This window comes from Sceloporus occidentalis, unplaced genomic scaffold (assembly GCF_023333645.1).
Source record: "Sceloporus occidentalis isolate IW3139 unplaced genomic scaffold, rSceOcc1.0.p SCAF_9, whole genome shotgun sequence".
NCBI classification, from domain to species: domain Eukaryota; kingdom Metazoa; phylum Chordata; class Lepidosauria; order Squamata; family Phrynosomatidae; genus Sceloporus; species Sceloporus occidentalis.
Genome location: NW_028316989.1, coordinates 16,540,033 through 16,562,543, shown reverse-complemented (window position 1 = coordinate 16,562,543; position 22,511 = coordinate 16,540,033). Strand labels below are relative to the sequence as shown.

At 41.0% G+C, this 22,511-nt stretch overlaps 1 protein-coding gene across 21 annotated transcripts in view; it reads right to left on the bottom strand.

Moving 5' to 3' along the window:
• The window catches only part of GRAMD1B (GRAM domain containing 1B), a 120,510-nt gene that overhangs the window by 50,938 nt on the left and 47,061 nt on the right, over positions 1–22,511 (bottom strand). For 17 of the 21 annotated variants that reach the window (XM_089537470.1, XM_089537475.1, XM_089537471.1 and 14 more), the window contains exon 2: positions 973–1,183. In XM_089537470.1, coding sequence (XP_089393596.1) covers positions 973–1,183 — 211 coding nt within the window. Of the gene's footprint in view, positions 1–972; positions 1,184–9,973; positions 10,310–22,511 lie in introns of those variants that run through there. The other 4 variants (XM_089537466.1, XM_089537467.1, XM_089537465.1 and 1 more) reach the window with 3 other exon arrangements.

Sequence of the window (22,511 nt, the reverse complement as noted above, 5' to 3'; positions counted from 1 at the left end):
ACCAGTCCAAGCAGGCTTTGTATACAACAGGTTTTCCTGCTAAGTACCCACATGTCATAAGCATTTGAATTAAAATTACCATATTGAAATCAAATCTGATGGGGTTTTTTTAATTTTTATTTGGTTTGCGTTGGAAGAGGGGTAGTCTTATACGGCGAGTATATCCCAAACTCTATTTTTTAACTGGAAAAGTTGGGGTCGTCTTATATGCCCAGTCGTCTTATATGCCGGAAAATACAGTATATTTGTGCTATGGCAGTACACCTGATGTTACATGTTTTGTAATTTTGCTATATTTTGGTGCTGGACATGTGCCATAATAAATTCATTCATTCATTCATTCATTCATTTTATATATATTATATTATATTATATTATATTATATTATATTATATTACTATGCCATTGTATTTAATGGGGCTTGCATATCTGCAGAGGTCCTGGAACCAAAACTCAGTGGATCCCAAGAGCTCAGTGTATAGGTCAAACTCACAAGGCTTTCTCTATAATAGAACAAATATCTACTGAACATTCTGAACATGTCTTTTCCCCCCCTGTGGAAATGGACCTTTTTCTGCTACATATCAGCTAGAGCATTATATATACAATCCACAGAGATACAGATGTAAGAGTAGAAGGTGGGGAGGATTTTGGTGATGGTGTCATTTTTAAAGTTAGCATATGGAAATACTGAAGGGTTTCCTAGGGCCAGCACATTTTTGTCAGCTGAGAGGGCATGTATGTCCCTGGCACACTCTGTGGTGGGAAAGCAAAATGTCAGACTAGATCAAGCACTATTTTTTTAGTAGAGCTCATAGTTAGGGTGTAGTTGGAGGGAATCAGTGAGAAGCACATTAGGACAGATACAAGTTCAGAACTGGAAAGGGGGAAGGTGGTCCATGTTCTCATCATTCAATGAGAAAGAGAGACTGAGAGAGGGGGGGAGAACACCAAGACCAAAAGTATACTCACTTTGGAATTCTTGGCCCCACTACGACCCGATTGGGAGGAACAACTACGCTGCACACCTTGCTCTGGTGTTGAAGGGGATTTGTCTGAAGAATGGTCCGAACCTTTCTCCACCATGGTGTCTCCTTGAGGGTCCTGTGGCGTTGGAGACCGGGAGCGTTTGCGCAGGATAGGGGAGCAGGCAGGAGTGCTGCGGTTTGAGTTACTGGCAGTGCTAAAGAGAGAGATGGAAAGAGCCAAGTCAATAACCACCACAAAAATAGTATATAGCATGACAGCTAGGATGTACCATTTGAGGACGACAGAAGGGCAGACAGATCAGGATCTCCCCAATGTGGCATCTCAAAGAAGAAGTTAGTACTCTTTGGTATTCCTTTTCAAGTCAGGATGCATAATTTCCTCAACGGGGGCAGAATTCAGAGTCATAGCTGTGTTGGTCTGGAATATCAGTATGCAGAGGGATCTTATAGCACCTTTGGGTGTGTGAAAGAATTTGTAGCATAAATTTTCATAGACTTAGGTCTATTTTCTCAGATCTGAGGAACTGGACAAGTCTATGAAACCTTATGCTACAAATTCTTTCACACAGTTTGTCACAAAGGAGCTATGAGATCCCTTTGTTCCTAAATGGAGGAACCCAGAGGATGAATGGGAGATGAGACAGTGACAACAGGCTGCAACAGTAAACAATACCTCTTAAGGCTGATTGATTTGCCTTGACTAGATCTAACTCAATCCATTTGAATTTAACATATCAGAAGAACAGAAGGCCACAATATGATTATCAAACATGAGCTTACATTGTTTTTGGTCTAAAATATTTCTAGAATGTACATTCAGACTCAACTCAGTGATACATTTATATATAAATGATTTTGTCAAAGAGAGGTACAAATCAAAGTGTCTGCTCTTTTGCAAAAGCAGCAGGAACAATAGATTCAATTAAGTTTCTTCAATTTAAGTCCCCTGAAATCAATGAACAAAGTTCATAATTTCGTCAGGGCCATACAAATCAAGAGGATATAGGTTTACTCAGCAAAGTTTACTCAGGAAAGCAATAAGAAAAGAGTAAGACCACATTACGCAACAACAACTTTTAGTTTGTTCAATACTTGTAATCATTAGCTTCATTTTAGGACAATTTTGTATTAGAGGATGCTTCCTAACTTTTTGTGACATTGTCTCTGTTTCACGTCTGACCATCATTTAATTTGCCAGGTATGCATTTAAATGCTGATCTAAGTCCAGGTCTAAGGAGTCCAAGTCTAAGGAGTCCAGGTCCAGGTCTAAGGAGTGACTGGGGTATCCTTTCCAAATTATTTTTGCCTGCACCTCATTGCTATTTATGGCATGAATGCAAAGCACTAATATTCCCACAAAACCAAGCTTCTGCACATGTGTGCCCCTCTCTTGAGAATAGCATCAGAGTTATGGCTCACATACACATGAATGCTTGGTTGCTCATATTAAACTAAATGAAGAACACTTATAATTTCAAATGCAATCCTTTACAGCAGATTCATTTTATGCATACATCTAGTACATAATCAAGAAAAGATATATCATGGGTACATGCATGTGTTAACCAGACCTTTGTGTGAAGCAAAACTGATATATCATCATAGATACTCTTGATGATGCCACACACCCACACCCACAAGCACCCATACCAACCTTCCCCTTCCGCCTGACAGTAACCCAGTGAAAGCATTTTGAGATGCTGGAGATTGGGGCACTGGGGATGTGACATCTGCAGTCTTCTCCTACTCACAGGGTACATTGAGAACAAGCAGCTAGGGAAACCCCTTGGGGTCCTGCAACAACTGCTTGTCTCAAGGCACCTCATGAATAGGAAATCACTGCAGACATAATTTTCCAGTCCCATGATTTCCAGTGCCTTGGAAACCTTTACACTGGTGTGCTGCTAGGCTACAAAAGTAAGTTTTGGGGGGTCGTATTTGGTCATTAAATGACCCTAAACGTGAATCCCCAGCAGTTGTAAGGTTGTAAATCCAGTTTATGATCTCATAGCTGCTAAACTGGATGCAAGCCAGGGTCTCCAGAACTTCAAGAACCTGCCTAGGGATGTACTAGAAATAGTGTATGCCTGTGTCAGTGCACATTTTCATAGATATGTTGACTGTGCAGGATCTTGACCTAAGATTCTTTTTCTATCCCATCAAAGCTCAAAAACCAGTACTGTTGTTTTATCTTGATGATAACTGTGTGATAGAGGCTGAAAGACCAACTTACACAATGGCACTTAATGTCTGTCATGGATAAGCAAGAATTTAAAACAGTACACATTTACTATGTTATTCTGAATTTCAGGGATATTATCAAAATTCCTAACTGTGTGTTAAACGATTACTCTGGAGATCAGGGTTTGCATCCTTGCTCAGCCATGGAAACCCACTGGGTGACCTTAGGCTAGTCACATACTCTCAGCCTCTGAGGAAGGCAATGGCAAACCCACTCTGAACAAACCTTGCCAAGAGATGCCCACAAGATTCCATGTATTTGTGTTTGAATTATTGAGTCCCTTCCATACCCTGTCCTTAATCTAGGGTTAGTCAGTTCCATTGGATGCTAGAGTCACCATAAATGGGAAACAACTTGAAGGCAAACAGCAACAACAATGGTTACTGTTGCTTTTACCAATGGATCATCAGACCTTTGACACAGCATTCCCAAACCTGCACAGGTGGGATGACATTACGGATATGTTCTGCAAACTAGTAAAAAAGGCACTGTTGCTCTGGAAAGTCAACATGGGCTGCTAATTATTTTCATGTTTTGGTGAAGAGAAGTGAAAAAAAGAAGAGATTTCAAAGGTGGTGGTGGTGGGGAATTCACAGCAAGTTTCAATGAATCTTATACATATCAAGATTTCTTGACAAATAAAATATGGCATAGAAAAATTGAAAGTGGACAGAGAAAGGTTTTTCTCTTTTGCTTTTACCATCAAAAATTGTGGAAGTGATTACCTCTAGATTCAAGACAGACTATTGAAAGGACTTCATTATTTAAACACAAACATACACAATTTGCTGCTGGAAGATGTGTTGATGGCCACTAATGCTGCTTTGAAAAGGAATTTGACAAGCACATGATGGATCTTTTAGTGGCTATTAGCATGGTGGCTAAGTGGAACTGTCATAACTGTAAAGGATGCTGGAAACAGCCCAGAATTCATGATTCCTTGTTGAATGATCCAATATCACTACCCATCAAAGAGAAGGCTTCATTGCATTTTATGACATAGGAATATCAAGTTGATTGTGCTCCAAAACAAAAGAAGGCAAGCATGATAGCTTACATTGAGACATTCTGGCAATTCCTATTTGCGTCCCTCCTCAATAGCTCCCAACCTCATCTTTCAAAACCTTTGCTGTTCCCTGTTCAATCCCTGAATTTTGAATCTGGCCCAAGAACAGCCATGACAAATGCCTTCTGTTGTTCCCATAGTAACTAGGGCTTGTAAAAGAACCAGGAATCCATGCTTGAAATGACAAAACAGCTTGACCCACTTTGAAAAAAAATATAATAATGCTTTATGAAACTAACCGGCCAGAGGCTTGCAGAACCCCAGATGACCGCCCCTCTGAGCAGTTTGGAGAAGCTCCTAGAGATGCAACAGCACAAGGGATTTACAACATGCAACCTGCGAGGATGACTCTAGGATGAAAGACCCGGGATAAAAGTAACATCTAAAACTTGAGGGCAAAGGGTACTCCTGCCTATGTTGTGTCAAAAGTTGCAGAGGGAAGCTTGTAAAGGGGTACTGGTGATACACCCAATTCAGCTTGGGAACCTTCTGTCTTCGCATGCATTATAAATATATTTTACATCTAAAATACCACAGTTCTGCCAGGAAGATGGCCACTAATGCTATAATATTCCAGTTTTCTAGTTAGAATGTAAAAAGACAGCACATTGTACCAAAGTTTCTAGCTTTGATATTGGAGGATGTATTGGGTGATTACGCTCTAGTATTCCCTAGGCAGCAAGTACAGATACTGTGTAAGAAAATGGTATGGTTTGTAGCAGATTTAAATTTTAACAGGGATAACATAGTTCCAGCTATACAGCCATGTAACATGACCCATTTTGCTTAAAGCTGGAGTGCCACTAAATTAACCATTACTAGTTGACTGGTCAGATATTCCCATGTATAGATGACAACTTGTTTTGCTTTTGTTTTGTTATGGTGTTGCATGTTTGCAAGGGCAAGTATGCTTCTCCACAGCTCTGTGGCAGTTACAGAAATTCATCAAAGCTTTTCCCAGCCATCACCGACTCTATCTGGTTGGCATCACCAAAGAACGCAATGCCCTCACAGGCTATTGCCTAATAGTAGAGATTATCAAACTAGATTCAAGGAGACTCCCATTCATATAGCCACTCAGTCACAAAAGGTCAAATATTTTGGAATGGATGGTCCTTAACATGTTGCTGAGAATGCAAACTTTTGCATATACTTTGTAGGAGAGAGTGAAATAAATGCTTCGGTATGGGCAACATTTTCACAAACCCAAACTTCTATGCAACATTTCCCTGCCTCCCAGATATATAACCATCTGCAATAAAAGTGAATTTGATGATGGATTCCAACCACCTTGTCAGTTTTATCTCCACAATGTAGAGCTTTCTTCACTTGCTGGGGAAAATGGGATTTCTGACCTTTCGTACCATTATACAGGGAATAGACAACATGCAGATAGCTGCATGATGTGGAATGAAATTCTCCCACTGGATGTGCAAACAGGTACAAAAGCAAACAAGGAGACAAGATGGTGAACACCTTTTGTTGTGCGCGAGGGGGATACATGTACAGGACATGCTTAGAAATTCCATGGTCAGAGGTAACCCGAAGTTTGTGGAAGTACACTATTGTGAGTTGTGACAGCAAAACAAGCATTTTCTCCCTATCCCAAGAAAACAAGTAATACTATTCCTGCAAACAAAGTCTAAGTAGAAACCACTGAGGGATATGAATGAAATGGTGTCAATTCCTCCTCAGTTCAAAAAGCAGAGAACTCAAATTATTATTATTATTAAATTAAGACAGATTTTCTAAAAGAAACATCTCAAGTCACATAGCACCAAACCCAATCTAACTAGATTTGTGGCATGATCAGCACCCAAATATATGAGAATGTGGTCCTTTAAAAAGGAACATGACAGACTGATTCTGGCATGAGTGAATTTCTTTGGAAACTATTGATACAGATGTGAAAACTTGTTAAACAGGATATGGGATTTCATGAAAGCATTTTGTAAAGCATCACTGAAAACACTGCAGTAGTTTTTAGCTAAACTTGTCTAAAGTAAAAAATACAGCAGGGCCTTGGGTATCCACTGGAGTTTGGTGCCAGGAAACCCCATGGATACCAAAATCCATGGATGCTCAAATATGCCATGGGGTAGTAAAGTGGTGTCCTTTATATAAAATGGCAAAATCAAGGTTTGCTTTTTGGAATTTATATATTTCAAAAACATTTTCAAGCCATGGATGCTTAAATCCATGGATACAGAGGGCTAACTGTGCAGTTATGTGCTATTTATTCAACAGCATATACTTCTAAATAACTGGATTTGACAAGCAAAATTTGTTGTTATGTTCCTTCAGCTCGACTTATGGCATCTCTGTCCTAAGGCTTTCTTGGCAAGATTTAGTCAGAGAAGGCTTCCCATTGCTTTCTTCTTAGGTTGAGAGAGTGGGACTTCCCAGTGGGGTTCTCTTGCGGAACAGGATTTGAACCTGGTCTCTTTGAGCACCCTAAACCACTACAAGATGCTGACTCTTGACAAACACACTTGCTCTTGACAAGCAATGCAGTTATATGTATATAGGTTTATAAATGACATCAGAATTGAAGGAGCAAAAAGTCCTATAAAAATCTGGGATGACAAAATGAACACTTAGAAAGGAGACAGTCTGACAACGGATGAAGTTAGATTCACAAGTTCTGGCACTCAATGCAACACTTTCCCCCACCAGTGACCTCTATGACAGCAAAATTTGGTGCTACTTGTATTGTGGTGGTAACCTCAATATTGCCAAAAGAACAAGAGGCTACTTCAGTTTGAAAAGCACAAACATTTGCGCATTCACTCTATTCCCGCAAATCTGTAATTCAGATTTTGTCCTTTCCAGACGCAATATTTAGTACAGCTGAGATCAATATAGCTACAGCTGCTCCCACATCTCAAGTCTGATATAAACAGTTGTTTAGTTGTTATTTACAGTGGTCCAAGAGGATAATAGAAAATTAAGCAACAAGTTTTATTAGAGTAATTTCTGTTGGCACCAGTAACCTGTGCCACATGTTTTGTATTATCTTAATACTTGCAACACTCTTGTTCTAAGTGGCAATCTTGTTATAAGTATTAGGATAATACATAACATGTGGCACAAGTTCCTTATGCCAACAGAAAATTGCTCTAATGAAACTTGTTGCCGAATTTTCTGCTATTCTCTTGCACCGCTATAGCAACAACTCTTTATGTCAGATTTAAGATTGCCACTTAGACGCTACTTTGCAAAATAAAATTATTTGAAAGGGGCTTAGACAGAAAAGAAATAAAATGCAGTAAAAGCATCCAGTGTGGAAGAGTGATTATTATTAAATAAATAAATAAATACTTTCTGATTGAGTATTATGTGCCATTTTAAATCATGCATACTTCTCTATAACAAAACAAATGTTCATCCAACAAAGCTCTCAACTAAATTTTCTGCAACATATTTTTTTAAAAATAATAAGTTGTGTTTCCAACCAGATATTAGAGCTAGTAAATCAAACTAGCACTTTTGAGTCGATTCCTCATGAAGTTCCTAGATGAATTAATACAGGTTCTTGAATCCAAAGCAGTAGCATCCAGGTAGCAGCCTCAGCTGGGACATTTGAAGGCATGGCGAGAGCAAAATAATTCTCTCCATCTATCTATCTATCTATCTATCTATCTATCTATCTATCCATCCATCCATCTGTCTATATTAGCTGGAGGGGGAAATTCCACTTCATCTTGAGACAATTTGGCCTGTGGCATATCAGAAAGTGAAGCTCATTTCCAAACAGCCTTCTTCCCTTGTGCAGCATGAAAATGCCAACTTATATTTATGGCCTCTAATTGCTCTACACTTCTGGAAGAACAAGGCTGTTTGTAAGTCAGCTTGTCATGACTGCTAAAGGCAATGCGAACAGCCTCTATGGCCAAACAACAGCTCAATTGGTTTTTGGAGGATGCTGGAGGGTCTCTGCCTGCAGCTTTGAGACAGAGGGTCTCCCCCAACCCTTGACTGCATGGGAGTGTGTTAGAGACTGTCTCATGTCACAGTCTGCTGGTGACAGAGTGCTGGGAGGGATACATTGTCACCCCAAGAGTAGAAAGATAAAGGAAGCATCCGATAACCTCCCACTCACTAGCTGCAGCTCAAGTAGGATCAGCTTTCATGGGCTAACAGAAGACATGGTGATCTTCAGTGTTGTTGAGCAAGCAGGATCAACTCCCTTTCCTTTGCAGGGGTTATCTGACACTCCTTTCATTTACTATCCTCTTTCCTCCCACTTACCTCCAGTCTCAGCAGCCTGTTCTCCTGCCTTGCGTTAATATCTGGCCACACAGCACCACAACATGCAAACTAATAAGACTGACCATCTAGCCTAGGTTTAAGGCTGTTCGGAGCACAAATGCAGGCCCTAGAAAGCACAACCCATGATGTCTACAGGGTAGCACATGGCTGTGCATTTAACAGTTGAGAAGAGGTGTCCGCTCCCTATCCTTTGCAGGATGTAGCCAAGAAGGGGGACTCTACTAGTAGATTTTATCAATAGAAAATTATTGTTACTGAGTTATGAATAGACAAAAGTCACCCAGAGCTTTAGTATAAAATATCTGGAGTTTGATTTCATCCTGCAGAGTGGAGTCTAGACTCCTCTGAAGGTTTTCCACCTCTGCTGAGCAGAGGTTTATTATTTAGCCTTGGGCTTACAACAGCACAAAGGGGTGTGTGCAGGCAGTGCATTTCCAGCATGTGCTCATGAATAGCGAAGAGCGTGACAACAAAGAGGGGGGAAAGCAAACAGGCAAAGAGAAAGAGGGTGGGGGGGGGGGTAAAATCACATAGTGACACCTCCACGCCCCATGTCCCTAACTGACTGGGATGACACCTTTGCCAGCATCCTCCTTCTTCACCAGGCACAAGGAGAGGGCATGACATGCTCCCATTCCTATGACCCATTTGCTTCTTTCTATTGCCATTAAAATAAAGAGCTATGCAAATGAGAGAAGGGGGGAAGGGGTGGGGAGCATGTAGCCAAGGAGCACATGGGCACACTGCCCCAACTGCTGCTGCTCCATGACGCACTGAGAATTCAACCAACTCTCCACCTCCAGTCCTTTTCTCTCTCCTCTCCTCTCCTCTGTTCAAAAAGGTTGGAAGCATCAGGGCATTCTCTCCCTTTTTTCCTCCCTGCAGGTGGGAAGGAAAGCACAAGACAGAATGATCCCTCGCACACAAAGTAAGCCTTTCCTAATCTCTCCTAGGGATGCATGTGCTCAATAATAATAATAATAATAATAATAATAATAATAATATCACTGCAGGAGGGGATGGTTGTTGATGCAGAGGAGGAATGGGGGGGATGAATACTGCCACCCCAACTAAAGGAGGGGAGAATAAGCATCTCTGCAACATGATGTCACACTAGATGCTTCCCTGCTCAACCTCCCATTCCCCCCCACAGAGAGAGAGAGAACCAAAGCAGCCACCAACATGGACTCCGGATTTATTCAAAGCAGAAAGCGTACGTTTCTGGCAGCTTTCTCCCTGCACAGAAAGTCACTCAGATTACATGTACAAAACAGCCATGGCACATGAGCAACTTGAATGCACAGATGACACAGAAAGAGAGAGAGAGAAAGAAAGAGAGACAAACAGATCGACACACAGAAGAGAGGCAGACGGCAGCTGAAGGAAGAGCAGAGCACCACTAACCTGGTAGCCATTAGGGACCAGTGGCATACAGTGGAACAGCTGGGAGTTCATTCATTCATTCATGCAGTTGGATGGTGGGGCTGGGGGAACAGGGGGGGGTGGACCAGTGAGGAGGTGAAAGGGCTGGGCCCCTCCTGGAGCATCATGAAGCCCTTCTTCTCAGGGAAGCAAGGGGAGGCTTACATCAAAAGGGAGCCCCCTCTCTCTGCAGTGCCGCAGAGCTGCCTAGTCTTAGCCATAGCTGCTGAGTCTCTCCTGTGGCCACCCTTTCCACATGCTAAGGACTTTGGTTAGCCTGTCTGGAGGTCTCCCTGCCTGCCTGCTGCCTTCTCTCTCTCTCTGTCCCTCTCTTGCACACAGATGCTCTGTGTCTCTCTCACACACATGCATGCGCGTGCACAGGCATCAGCCCAGGCACGCACGCACCCGCGCACATTCAGAGCCTGCTCACTGCCTGTTTACATAATGCAATCCTTTGGTGCAGTCAGTGTCCTCAATTATTCACGCCTGCTCGGATGGAGTTGAATAGGGGCTCCCTTTTCTTGTCTCCCCACCCCCTGGAAGTCCCATCAGGACCTGAGTTAAATATGGGACAAAGGCAATGTTAACACGTGCATTTCAAACAACAACAACAACAAGGCCAACATTTTGCCATTCATTCCCAACCGTTGTACGACTTCTACAAGAGATGCTTGAGGGTTAATACAACTATCCATGCATTCTGTGTCACACACTGCTATATATTTCATTTATAATTTCATAAGATGGAGGTTAGTTCTTATTCTGATCAGTGACTCTCTGCATATTTTACTGTTTATGTACTAAAATACAGAAGCAGCTCCAAATGCTGTAGGATGTGATCTTGCACTTCATCTCTTATGCTCATGGACCCTTATCTTTGGTCATTTCAGAGAAGTGCCATATGTCAGGTTATATATCAAACAAACTAAAGCAACGCCATCATATTTGCAATAAGATTGCCACACAAAGGTACTTATGATTCAATTTTATAGACCACTTTGCAAAATAAAATTCTTCAACAGTGACTTAGACAAAAAATAAATAAAATGCAGTAACAGTGGCCAGCATAGCATCATGGTTTGAGCATTAGAATACAACTCTGGAGACCAGGGTTCGAATCCCCACTCAGCCATGGAAACCCACTGAGAGGCCTTGGCAAAGCACACTCTCTCAGCCTCAGAGAGAGGCAAAGGCAAACACTCTCTGAACAAATCTTGTTGACAAAACCTCATTATAGGTTTGCCTTAGGGTTGCCATATATTGGAAATTACTTGAAAGCACATAACAACAGCAGCAGCAACAGCAGAAAACATATTATTAAGTACAATAAAGTATCTAACCTCCTTGTTCCTATTTATTTAATTTATATCCTGCCTTTCTGACCAAACAAGGATTGAAGGCAGCTCACACAACTAGATTAAAAAAAGCGTACAAATAAAAACGTTGTTAAGTTATAACATTAATACACAATTAAACAAAATATAATATAAAGGAAAATAATAGTAAAAAGCCATTGTAAAAGCACATCAGTAAAAACTATAGTACACCACCAGCCTGTTTGAGAATAATTCAGATATTACAAGAATTCAAAATCAGCCAGATTAAAGGTAAGTGATGTGAGAATGGAGACAACCTTGGACAAAGGGAGATCAAAATATAAAGCATCATAAGGACTTATCTGAAAGACCATAGAGAGGGAGCCAAAGATGTATGATGAGGAAGGGATTTCTGCAAATAAGAACCTGGCCAAAAAGGTCCTTTTCCTTTAGCCACTGCTCAGCTATGGAAACCCACTGGGTGATCTTGGGCAAATCACACTCTCTCAGCCTCAGAGGATGGCAATAGCAAACCCCCTCTAAAGAAACTTGCCATGAAAACTCCATGAATATGTTTGCCTTAGGGTCATCAGAAGTCAGAAACAACACAAATCAACAACATGGCCACTATTTATAGCAGGGAAATGAGCAAGATCCCTGCACCAGATGTAAAAGGCAGATGAGATTCAGGTTATTTGGCCACAAACCATATTTAAAACCCAATACCACAATTTTGGATTGAAGCCAATCAGCATCTGGGCCATGTCTGCGTTAGGTGAAGATTTCAAACTATATCCAAAGATAGCTTCATGTGGAGAGCATTACATTCATGTGAATGTCACCAGAGCATAATGGACTGAGGCAAGATCTAATGCTTCCAGATAGGGTTGCAGCTAGAACACCATCCTCAGATAGTAAAACGCTCTCTGGACATGTGCTACTCAAAGTGGTTGCCCCTGGATCAAAGCCAATCCCAAGTCCTTGACTGTGGTCCCAAAAAGAAAGAATTATAGTCAGTGGGCACAAATATGCCTGGCAAAGCTGTTTAAAACTTGTTGTAAGCAGTTTTGAGTTCCATATTGGGAGAAAGGTGAGACATAAATTAAACAAATAAAATACTGGGCAAATCTGCTGGTGCTCATCCAACCCAAATCAGCCTCTAGACACCTGTGCCAGAGCTCCATTGCACTTATAGGTTCAATAGGTAGCAAGAAGACATAATGGTGCCAATGACACTTTAGCCAAAGCCCACATAGGAAATCTCTGTGTAGATGTAGAAGAGCACAGACCACAAAACAAAAGCTTGTTCTACTCCACAAAGGCCATAAGTTAGAAGAGGTGTTCTCCAGCATCACATATTGAATACACCTTTTCAGAGTGAATTAAAACCCGCTTCTTCCCAAGACATCAGCCGGACTAGCACCAATAATGCAATCCAGAAAAATACTACCAGCAATGGTATCAAGAGGCACCAAAAAAATCCAGGAGAATTAGCAAGTGAGCACTGCTGCCATTCATTCCCTGGTGTAAGTCATTCACTAGAATGATCAAGGATGCTGCTGTACCAGCTAAAGGGGAACCGCTCTCAATGGCTAGTTTTCTCTTGGTCCTGGAGTGTCACTACTCTCTCTACCACAATGTTGGGTGTTGGAAGACCCCTGTCCAAGAGAATACACTGGTCCAAAGGCAGGTTGCAGACCTTGCCTCATACAACTTTGTTGGCATTGCACAAAGGAAAATGATCCAACTTACTAGAGTTCTAATGTTATCCTTCACTAACTTGGTCAAATATTGTGCCCGATTTAAAATGACTACAAGTGACATTATTTGCGAAACGCTATGCAAACTGGTCAGAGTGGACCTTTACCAGTCCCATTGACTGATACTATAATATTTTTTACCATGCATGATTTTTCACTACACAAAAAACGGCTACCATACAACAGTTAGCAGAGAAGTAAGACGCTTTTGCCATTGATACCAACATCGCTACAATGTCCTGTTGCAGTTTCTTACCAATGTTAGTCAGGCTCAGTATGAGTTTTCTGCCAGTTCTGCTCTACTTGTTGACCTAACAATTTCAGGGACTGCAACCTTCTGGAAAACCAAGGAACTAACATAGGCTATAATTAGTCTAAGGATATATGAGTACAATTGTGTCAATGGCCCAAGTCATTCCCTCATCCCAAGGAGAAGCAAGAACCTCAGCAAGCTACTGGCTATATTTTCATGAAATGCCACAGTGATCTCAACAGACTTTATGAAATCAACTTCCTCTAACAGTGGAAAATGGCAACAGGTTCTCTATCCCTGCCTAAACTAAACACTCTCTCAGCCTCAGAGGATGACAATGGCAAACCCCCTCTGAAGAAACTTGCCAAGAAAACCCTATGATAGGCCTTAAGGTCACCATAAGTCAAAAAGTGCTTGGACTGAACTGAGCTGTGAACCAACAAGATGGTAGATAAAAATTCACATTTGTCACAAACTTTTGATAGGTGCTATTCTCAGTCTTAGTCTTTCAACTGTAATACAATCCTCCATAAAGCAGGCCTACCTTACAGAGTTGGATAAATTATGGCGATAATACATGTGAAACATCCAGAACATCATAAACCATGGTTTAATTTTTTTTGTTGTTTCTTGGGAACTGCAAGAAATAGGGATAGATGTACCTTTAATGTCATGACTGTGGTCATATTAACATAAATGCACTTTGGTTAATCCGTTAATCCATCAATGTGTGTGATTTTAAGGTGTGAATATGTTGTAAATTGAGGTTCCATCTTTATTTCCATCAGTTCCATACAATTATAAAAGTACAGATCCAGATATAGTAAGCGACATAGTAATTTGAAATGTGGGTGACAAAACGAGAGTTGAAGATCTGTTTCCAAATGATTTATGGCTATCTTATCAAAAACGTGTGGCTAAAATATGGAGGATGAAATTCCATTCCTCCTTTGTGTTTACAGTTCCCAAAGGAATGGCCATATTGATTTGATCAAGAAAATGGCACCTTAGAGTTTAAACAATTTATTACAGCATGCGCTTTCATGTCTGCTTCATCAAATGCAAATGTTATCAAATGCAAAACCTCACATTATTCATACTTTGATATCTATGTACGGTCAAGTCATAACTAGATCATTTTTGAGGATCCTTTGATCCACATGGGCATTAAGGGAATTACGAAAAGCTTTTATCGGAAAACTATTTCAAATAGAAAGTCTAGACTTTTATCCATTTCAAACAAAATGGTAGAGCGACATCAGAATTTGAGGCTGGTAGAATATATGATCTGACAGCACAAGCCTATGTATGTTAGCTCAAAAAATTAGAATAAAATTAAAATTTTAAAGTCCACTGAGTTTAGTGAGGTTTATTCAAAGAGAAATGTGCACATGACATAGAGGTTTTGGGCAAGTTTCTTCAGAGGGGTTTTGCCACTACCATCCTCTGAGGCTGAGAGAGTGTGACTGGCCCAAGGTCACCCATTGGGAGCTAGAATTAAGAAAAGTCCATGTCAAAAAGGTGTGTGTGTGTGGATTTGGTTCATTCACCATTTAAATGTGGAACCATGGTGATGTTCAGACCTTTTCTTTCTTGAAAAAAAAATCCTCTTTTTTGACTTTTTTTTCCCTGGCTTGCATTTAAATAAGAGAAGAGTACAAGCTGAATATAATTGTTCCGTCATTTGCACATTTTATAACTGTGAAGGTCTCCTCCTCCAAGAATAAAAAGCTTTGGCCCCAGATGTTTAATAAAATGAACTACGCACTTTCCGTACTTCCCCCCCCCCCCCCATGGTTTAGCTTGCAAGCAACTAATTCTTTGGGGCAACACATACCCAGGGAGTTACTACCACATGAGGAAAAATTTCACAGCATGTGCAATGAAAGCAGGGGCAGGGATCTGTTTGGAGCTTCTCCCCTGGTAACAGAAACCTCACTACAGTCCATTTTCTCACTGTTTGCTGAAGCTTCTGCTTGGCTGCCTCGGCTGTAACCCAAGCTTCTCCATTAATATTACATCTCTCAGGTGATGGGAAATGACTCACCTGTCCAGGTAATTAAAGCCTGAGGCTGATGAGGGAAAGGTGGGAGGCAGTCCAGACACTCCGCACTCAGAACCGTAAAGATCCTGCTGCAGGTAAGGCAAATTTAATGGATCGGCTCAGGACCATTTCCCGATGGCCTTGTAAACCAAATCATGGGACTTTTGCACCATAAAACATTTCCATTAGATACGAGTTATTGGGAACTTACAACCCCCTTCAAGTTCACAGTATTTATACTGGGCTCTTTCTTACAGTTAGTTTAGACTTGGCTCATTGACATGGGGCAGCACCGCCAGCAATCAACTGTTTTGCGTCTCCGAAGCTTGAAGATGCATCCATGTTCTACCAAGACAGACTTAAAATGGGGGATGCACTGGACTATTCTAAAGCTTTGTGTTTGGGGATGAGTAAGGCTTCAGAACATGGAGCCAGTTGTGTGGTGTGACACACATCCTAACTCCTGGAGGTGATATATGTTACATATAAAACTTCCTGAGTCTCTATCATATTTGTTGTCGTGTGCCTTCAAGTCATTTCTGACTTACGGCGATGCTAAAGCAAACCTATTATGGGGATTACAGGGGCTGAGAGTGTGTGACTCACCTAGGGTCACCCAGTGGGTTTCCATTGTGCAGCAGGGAACTGAACCCTGATTTTCATCATCCTAGTCCCATGCTCTAATCACTGCACCGCACTGCCTCTCACCTCTATCATATATCACAGGCTTTTAAAAAAGGACTAGGAAAACTGAAATCTGCAGCTCAGAAATGTGCATGTTTTTGCAAGCACTGTGCAGGTAAAAGGAGGCCCGATGGTGCAGTGCTTAAATGCTGGCACTGCAGCCACAAGGTTGTGAGTTCCATCGCAGGGCTCCAAGGTTGACTCAGCCTTCCATCCTTTCGTAGGTCAGTGAAATGGGTGTCCAGCTTATTGGGGGAAATTGGCTTACAGATTGTAAACTGCTTAGAGAGTGCTGAGTTCACTGATAAGTGGTATAGAAATGTAAATGCTATTGCTATAATCATAGCATTTCAGCACTCCTACAAAGAAGCCCACATGTAATTGAAACACCCACATTCTCCTACATTTCACAAATGAAAACCGGGACGCATGTGGCCAAACAACATCAGAGTATGGTCAAGGTGTCAAAAATTATTAATGAGGAAGAATACATAAGCAAGGAGAGGCCACAGCAGTTTGCATTTGCCTGGGTCTACTGGGAAGGGCAAGACTTCATCCCTCCTCTCTTCTCCCCGTTGGTGAGTTAACTCACTGCAAACCAATTTTGCACTTTGAACTCAGTTTGCAGCAACTGAAGTAAGTTGAGGATATAGAGGGAAAGCAGGAGAGGAGAGAGAGAAACTGGGGAATGATAAAAACAGCCGAAAAAGTGGGACAAGATAAGATTAATTGGGACTGTTCTTGCCAAATAGGGACATTTTGAGAGTATGGACAGCTACCTGGATTGCTAGGCCAAGGAGCCCCATGGCTCCATCTGACAGAATCTAGGGATCTGTTGTTTTGAGAGGCACCAGCCCTCTTTAGCAGAGAGAGCTAAAGACCTTGTAAAACTACAAATTGCATTACTGGAGCACTGAAAGTGTAGTCAAACTGCATTATTTCTACAGTGTTAGCTGCACCCTAACATAGGGGAACAAAACTAGGAAACTCAAAGCTGGAACTGAAATTAGCCAAGAAACCTTGATTATATTTATTAAATGTACTAGTGTCTCTTAACCTGGTTATAGCTGCTTTTCTCATGCACAAGAAAAAGGCTTACATTATTTGAACACTAAATGAAGCCTACTAACCATTTGGCAAGACAAGGCTAGGCTTTAACTGATCATAGCTGGCATGTGACAAAGCACATGTTCTCCATGCACAAAGTCCCAGGTGCAACCACCAATATCTCTTACTAAAAATATCTTAGGTACTGTGCTGGCAAAGACTTCTGCTGGAGACTATGGAGAGTTGTTTCTGAGAATACTGGGTCAGATGCCCCAAAAGACTGGCCTAATATAAGCACCTTGGTATATAACTTGCACTTTCCACAAGTACAGTTCAGTCTGTGACAGATATTAAAACGAAACAAATTTTGTGGCTGTTGGTTGTGATTCTCTTTATTTATTAAGCTGTTTTCAACCCACCATTCAGGTTTGGAGACACCAGGGAAGTATGATTTTAAAGTATGGGTTTTATATAGCATGGAAGGAAGGCATGACCTTACATGGCAGGCCACAGGAACACAGGAAATGTAACTTCGCTTGTCAGTGATGGAAAGAGAGTGAGGGAAGACAGGGAGATCCTTCAAAAGCAGAGTGTCAACATCTTAAGTGGGACACACAATGAGCCAGTTCTCAGTTAAGAACATAATCTAGGATTAACAAGGAGGTCAGCTACCTCCACAAGGAGAATGCACTAAAAGGAACTAATTAGCTCTCCCTAATAGTGCTACACACACACAACACACACAGAGTGCCAACAATTACAAGCCACCACCAAAACCGCACACAAGAGTATGCCCCGGAAGTCCCTAACAGGAGACAATAAAAACTAAGATCACTCTTCTTTATATTATTGGAGATGTCCAAGGAAAGACTGAAAGAGAAATACTGTATGCATGTTGAAGTCACACTTCCTTAGCGCCACTCACTCATTCATCTGACACATCACCTTAGAATGCAACATTTAAGGCTATGTGAGTGCCTTTAATAATGTAGGATTGTTGTTGTTGTGTACCTTCAAGTGGCTTCCTACTTATGGTGACTAAGGCAAATGTATCATGGGGTTTACATGGCAAGATTTGGTCTGGGGAGGTTTGCCATTGCCATCGTCTTAGGCTGAGAGAGTGTGAGTTGTCCAAGATCACCCAATGGATTTACATGGCTGAGCCAAGATTTGAACCCTGGGCTCCAGCGTCCCACTTAAAGCACTACACCATGCTGCCTCTTAAAAAATGCAGGATACCAGACCAACACTGACATGACAGGGAAAGATGAGGACAAGAATGAAATCTTCTAATTATGGGTCTTATTTTCCCCCTTAATCTCAGAGTTATCCTTTTGATTCATGTCCCATTATCCTGACAATTGTCTCACTGGGAACATTATTGATTCATGTACAATTCTTACTTGATATGCTTTTTGCAAGTTGTACTTTAAACCTGTCTTATTGGTTTTTAGGATATTGTTAACTGCCCTGGGGTCTCATAGACCTGTATCGGTTATATGTGAGTTCGAAAATAAATAGAAATTAATGAGATCACTCTCAAACCATATTGCCGATCATAAGCTTACGCAGTTTATATTTTCCAACATTTCCCAAGTGAAAAAACAGGAGCCTGCTTATACTCTTAAAACAACAAAGGTACACTCGGTGTATGGACAGCAGTAGGGTTAATTTGAAATTGCTCTTACTCAGTCCATTCCACAAATAGAGTTCACTCCTGTGTCAAGCTCTGAAAATAGGAAGTTCGGCAGGTTTGCAGGGGAAAAAATGGCTGTGGTGACATTAAGACACTATGCTGCACTCGCAACACACACCTATGCAAAATGTTGACATTATATGTTCCTACTCTGTGTATGCATCTGTGTGTGTATGTATACACACATGCATGCCCTGATAGATTTATAAACTAGCAAAATATAAGATGACATTCGAAAATGCATTTAGAAGTTATGCAGCCTGAGGCATGGGATGAGGGATCAGTCTGACAGTGTACTCTGTATTTGACTTGATAGGAACGTATGGCTATCATGCAAACTGCAAAAAAACCTGGGAGATTGCAGGGCAGCTAGGGTTATTGGACAAGTAGAGGGGGGGGGGGACAGTGTTTTTCTTCTTCTTTAAATATTACTGTTTCTGCACTTAAACTCCCACCAAGCATCACCACCTGAGTCACCTTCCCATCACTGCACACTACATGCTGAACTCTGTTGCCTTAAAATACTAATCCTTCACTAGCATTTAAAGTTGGATGTGACCATGACCATTTCTTTAAAAAACACTCTTCAGGTTGAGTATCCCTTATCAAAATGCTTGGGACCAGACGTGTTTCATACCCCCCTCCCCTCCAAATTTTGGAATATTTGTACAGTATATATGTCATGAGATACCTTGGAGAAAAGATCCAAGTCTGGACATGCCATTCATTGATGTTGCATATACACCTTATGCACATAGCCTGAAGGTAATTTTATACACAATTGTCTTTTAGACTCCACTAGCTAGTCTCACACCGAATCTAGGTGGTATTCAGTAAAGGGGAAATGCATTTAAAAAGAAATTTTATTCTACACTCATGGACTTTTCCTTCATTCTGATTTTCCCCTTTGCCATTAGCCAAGTGTTACAATATGGGAGAAACCTCCTGATGCCCCCAAAACACTTTTAGTACAGAAGGCTTATAAAGAATGGACTATGGGGTGCTTTGTCATTTTAAACTGCATTGTTTTTAATAGCCTTTAAATATTTTTAAATTGCATTTCATTCTTTGAATTAGAGATTTGAAGGTTTTTTTAATATTTTGACTAGTTTATTGTTCATTTTGTATGTTTTGTTTACCATACTACTCCTTTAAACTGTATGCCGGCTTGAGTCCCAACTCTGGGAGGAAGGTTAGGTATGAATAAATATGATGAGGAGGATGAGGAAGAAAGAAGAAGAAGATTGGAAGGATGATGTTTGGGGTGTTATTAGCCCAGATTTGGAGTGTTAGCCCCACAAATCTAGTGTGAATGAATGAGGAAGACCTGCTAACCAAGACAATCAGTTCTTATTTGAGAGCGGAAGAAAGTCCCATATGTATATTGGTTCTTCTCAGGAACATCACACAAATGCATAAGGACATCTCATGTCTCTCAGGATTCATACAGCAAATTCTTTTAGGCACTTAGGCATATCTATAGCCTTTAGTTATATCTATCTCTCGTTCTGAAAAGCACATTCTATTTTCTGCCACACTTTGACAAACTCCTAATGATTGGTCATCCCTTTAAAGTTGTCAGAGCACCTAATAATACAAAGCAATTTGTTAAGATGGTTGCAAAGATACAAAAGGCCTGTCTTTATGGGGCCTTAGCTTATCTAAAATAAGACATGTGCCTTCTTGCTCTGATTTTGCTTCTTTCCAACAACACAACCACTCAACAAATGAGGATTACCAAATAATCTGAACCATACCACTTCCTGGCTTGTTGCTCCAAAGCAAGCGAGAAATCGAAAACCAAGATCAAATCCTGGTTTGCAATACTCAACAAGCCAGAATCCCTGAGAGTAACAACACGCCACATAAATCCCTGGGATACAAGCAGGACAAAGAAAAATGGGAAGAAACAGTATGTGTACATCATTCTACACAAACCAAGGTTCTGGTTCATCCTTCTGACAGAGAAGGATAAATGTCGCACAAAACTACAGTCCCCATTGCATTCCCTAGCAGTTAAAGCAGCGTCAAAATGGATTATTTCTGCAGTGTGGATTGGACTTTTGTTCCATGCTGAGGCCCATTTTCTGTGTCCTGTGTGGGAAAATGCCAGATTATAGTGAATATTAATCCACAAGGGGGCAAAATCAGGAAACAGCATTGCCACATGAAAATAACTGTCGCCTTGTGAAACAATAAGTGTACAGACGGAGCTAGAAGTGCAACAATATGCTGATCAAAAATTAAGACAAGGAAAAACTGTACATAGAAATCTGACCTTTTTCCACCATGGAAGTTAACGTTTCATTCTGGGAACAAAGGATGCAAAAGAGCAAGCTTTATTTTTTGCAACATTCCAGATGCAAGATGATTTATTTATTCATTAAGATGGTCAACAAAGACAGATTATCATTCCATATCTTTGTCAGAACTCAGATTTTGGATGCTCACAAGGAGGGATGATATTGCTTTGACCAGGCTCTCTGATGTAGTGCAGCTACATCTAGCTTTGTCTCCCAAAGACAAAAACAACAATACTATACTCTTGTAAAATAAAGGTTGCTGAACCAGAAAATGCTGAGTAGATGACTCCAGCACATCCCTAGAAAGGTCCACATGCAAACAAGTAGCACAAAACAATACAACTTGCTGCTTCCTACCCTGATCATGCAGCCCAGCAAGAGCTAGAGTTTGTTTTGTTTCATGTGTGTTTGTGTGTGATTTCTCACCTTCTCATATACAGTATAATCTAGAAATAAGCAACCACTAGGATTAGAGCAATACAGAATTTCTATACATCATGGTTACATCTGCACTGCAGAAATAATCCAGTTGGACACTGCTTTTACTGCCATGGCTCGGTGCTATGGGATCCTGGAAATGGTGGTTTGTGGTTTGTTGTGTTACCAGTATTTGTTCTCATTACCAGTATTCTATAGCACTGAGCCATGGCAGTTAAAGTGGTGTCAAACCGGTTGATTGCTGCAGTGCAGAAGCAGCCCTAGATTTGCAGCTCCAAAATAATGCCCAATTAATAAAGTAAAATCAAACTCTAGTATACAGAGCGACTAGTCAGGAACCTTGTTTGATTGGCATGCCATGCTTTTGGTTTCTATGTACCGTAGTTTGGCTGTTGCACTAGCAGGAAGGAGCAATTAATGAATTGCTGAGAGGAAGGAACAAAGTGGGAGTGAAAGGGTTGCCTGCAATAGCACACCGCTCATTCACAAAAAGCCAGGATTCTCTACGTCAGTATCTCTTCTGAAGCATAAACAAATAGAACCCAAGTTTATTTCATCACGTAGTCATTTACATCTCAAATTTCTTACTTAGGGTCAAGCTAGGCATGATGTGAAATGCATCATTGCATTTAACATTTAATTTTTAATATATAATATTACATATATAATATATAGCATGGAGGATGGGGTATTCATTACCGAATCTGACGCTGGAAGAGAAGGGGATTCTAACCCTTTCTTCACAGCTCTCTCTCTCTCTCTGTGTGTGTGTGTGTTGTGTGCCTTCAAGTTGTTTCCGACTTTTGGTGACCCTAAGGTGAACCTATCATGGGTGTGTTTTGGGTTTTTTGGCAGGATTTGTTCAGTGGAGGTTTGTCATTGCCTTCCCCTGAGGCTGAGAGTATGTGACTTGCCCAAGGTCACCCTGTGGATTTCATGGCCAAGTTGGGAATCGAACCCTAGTCTCCAGCGTCAA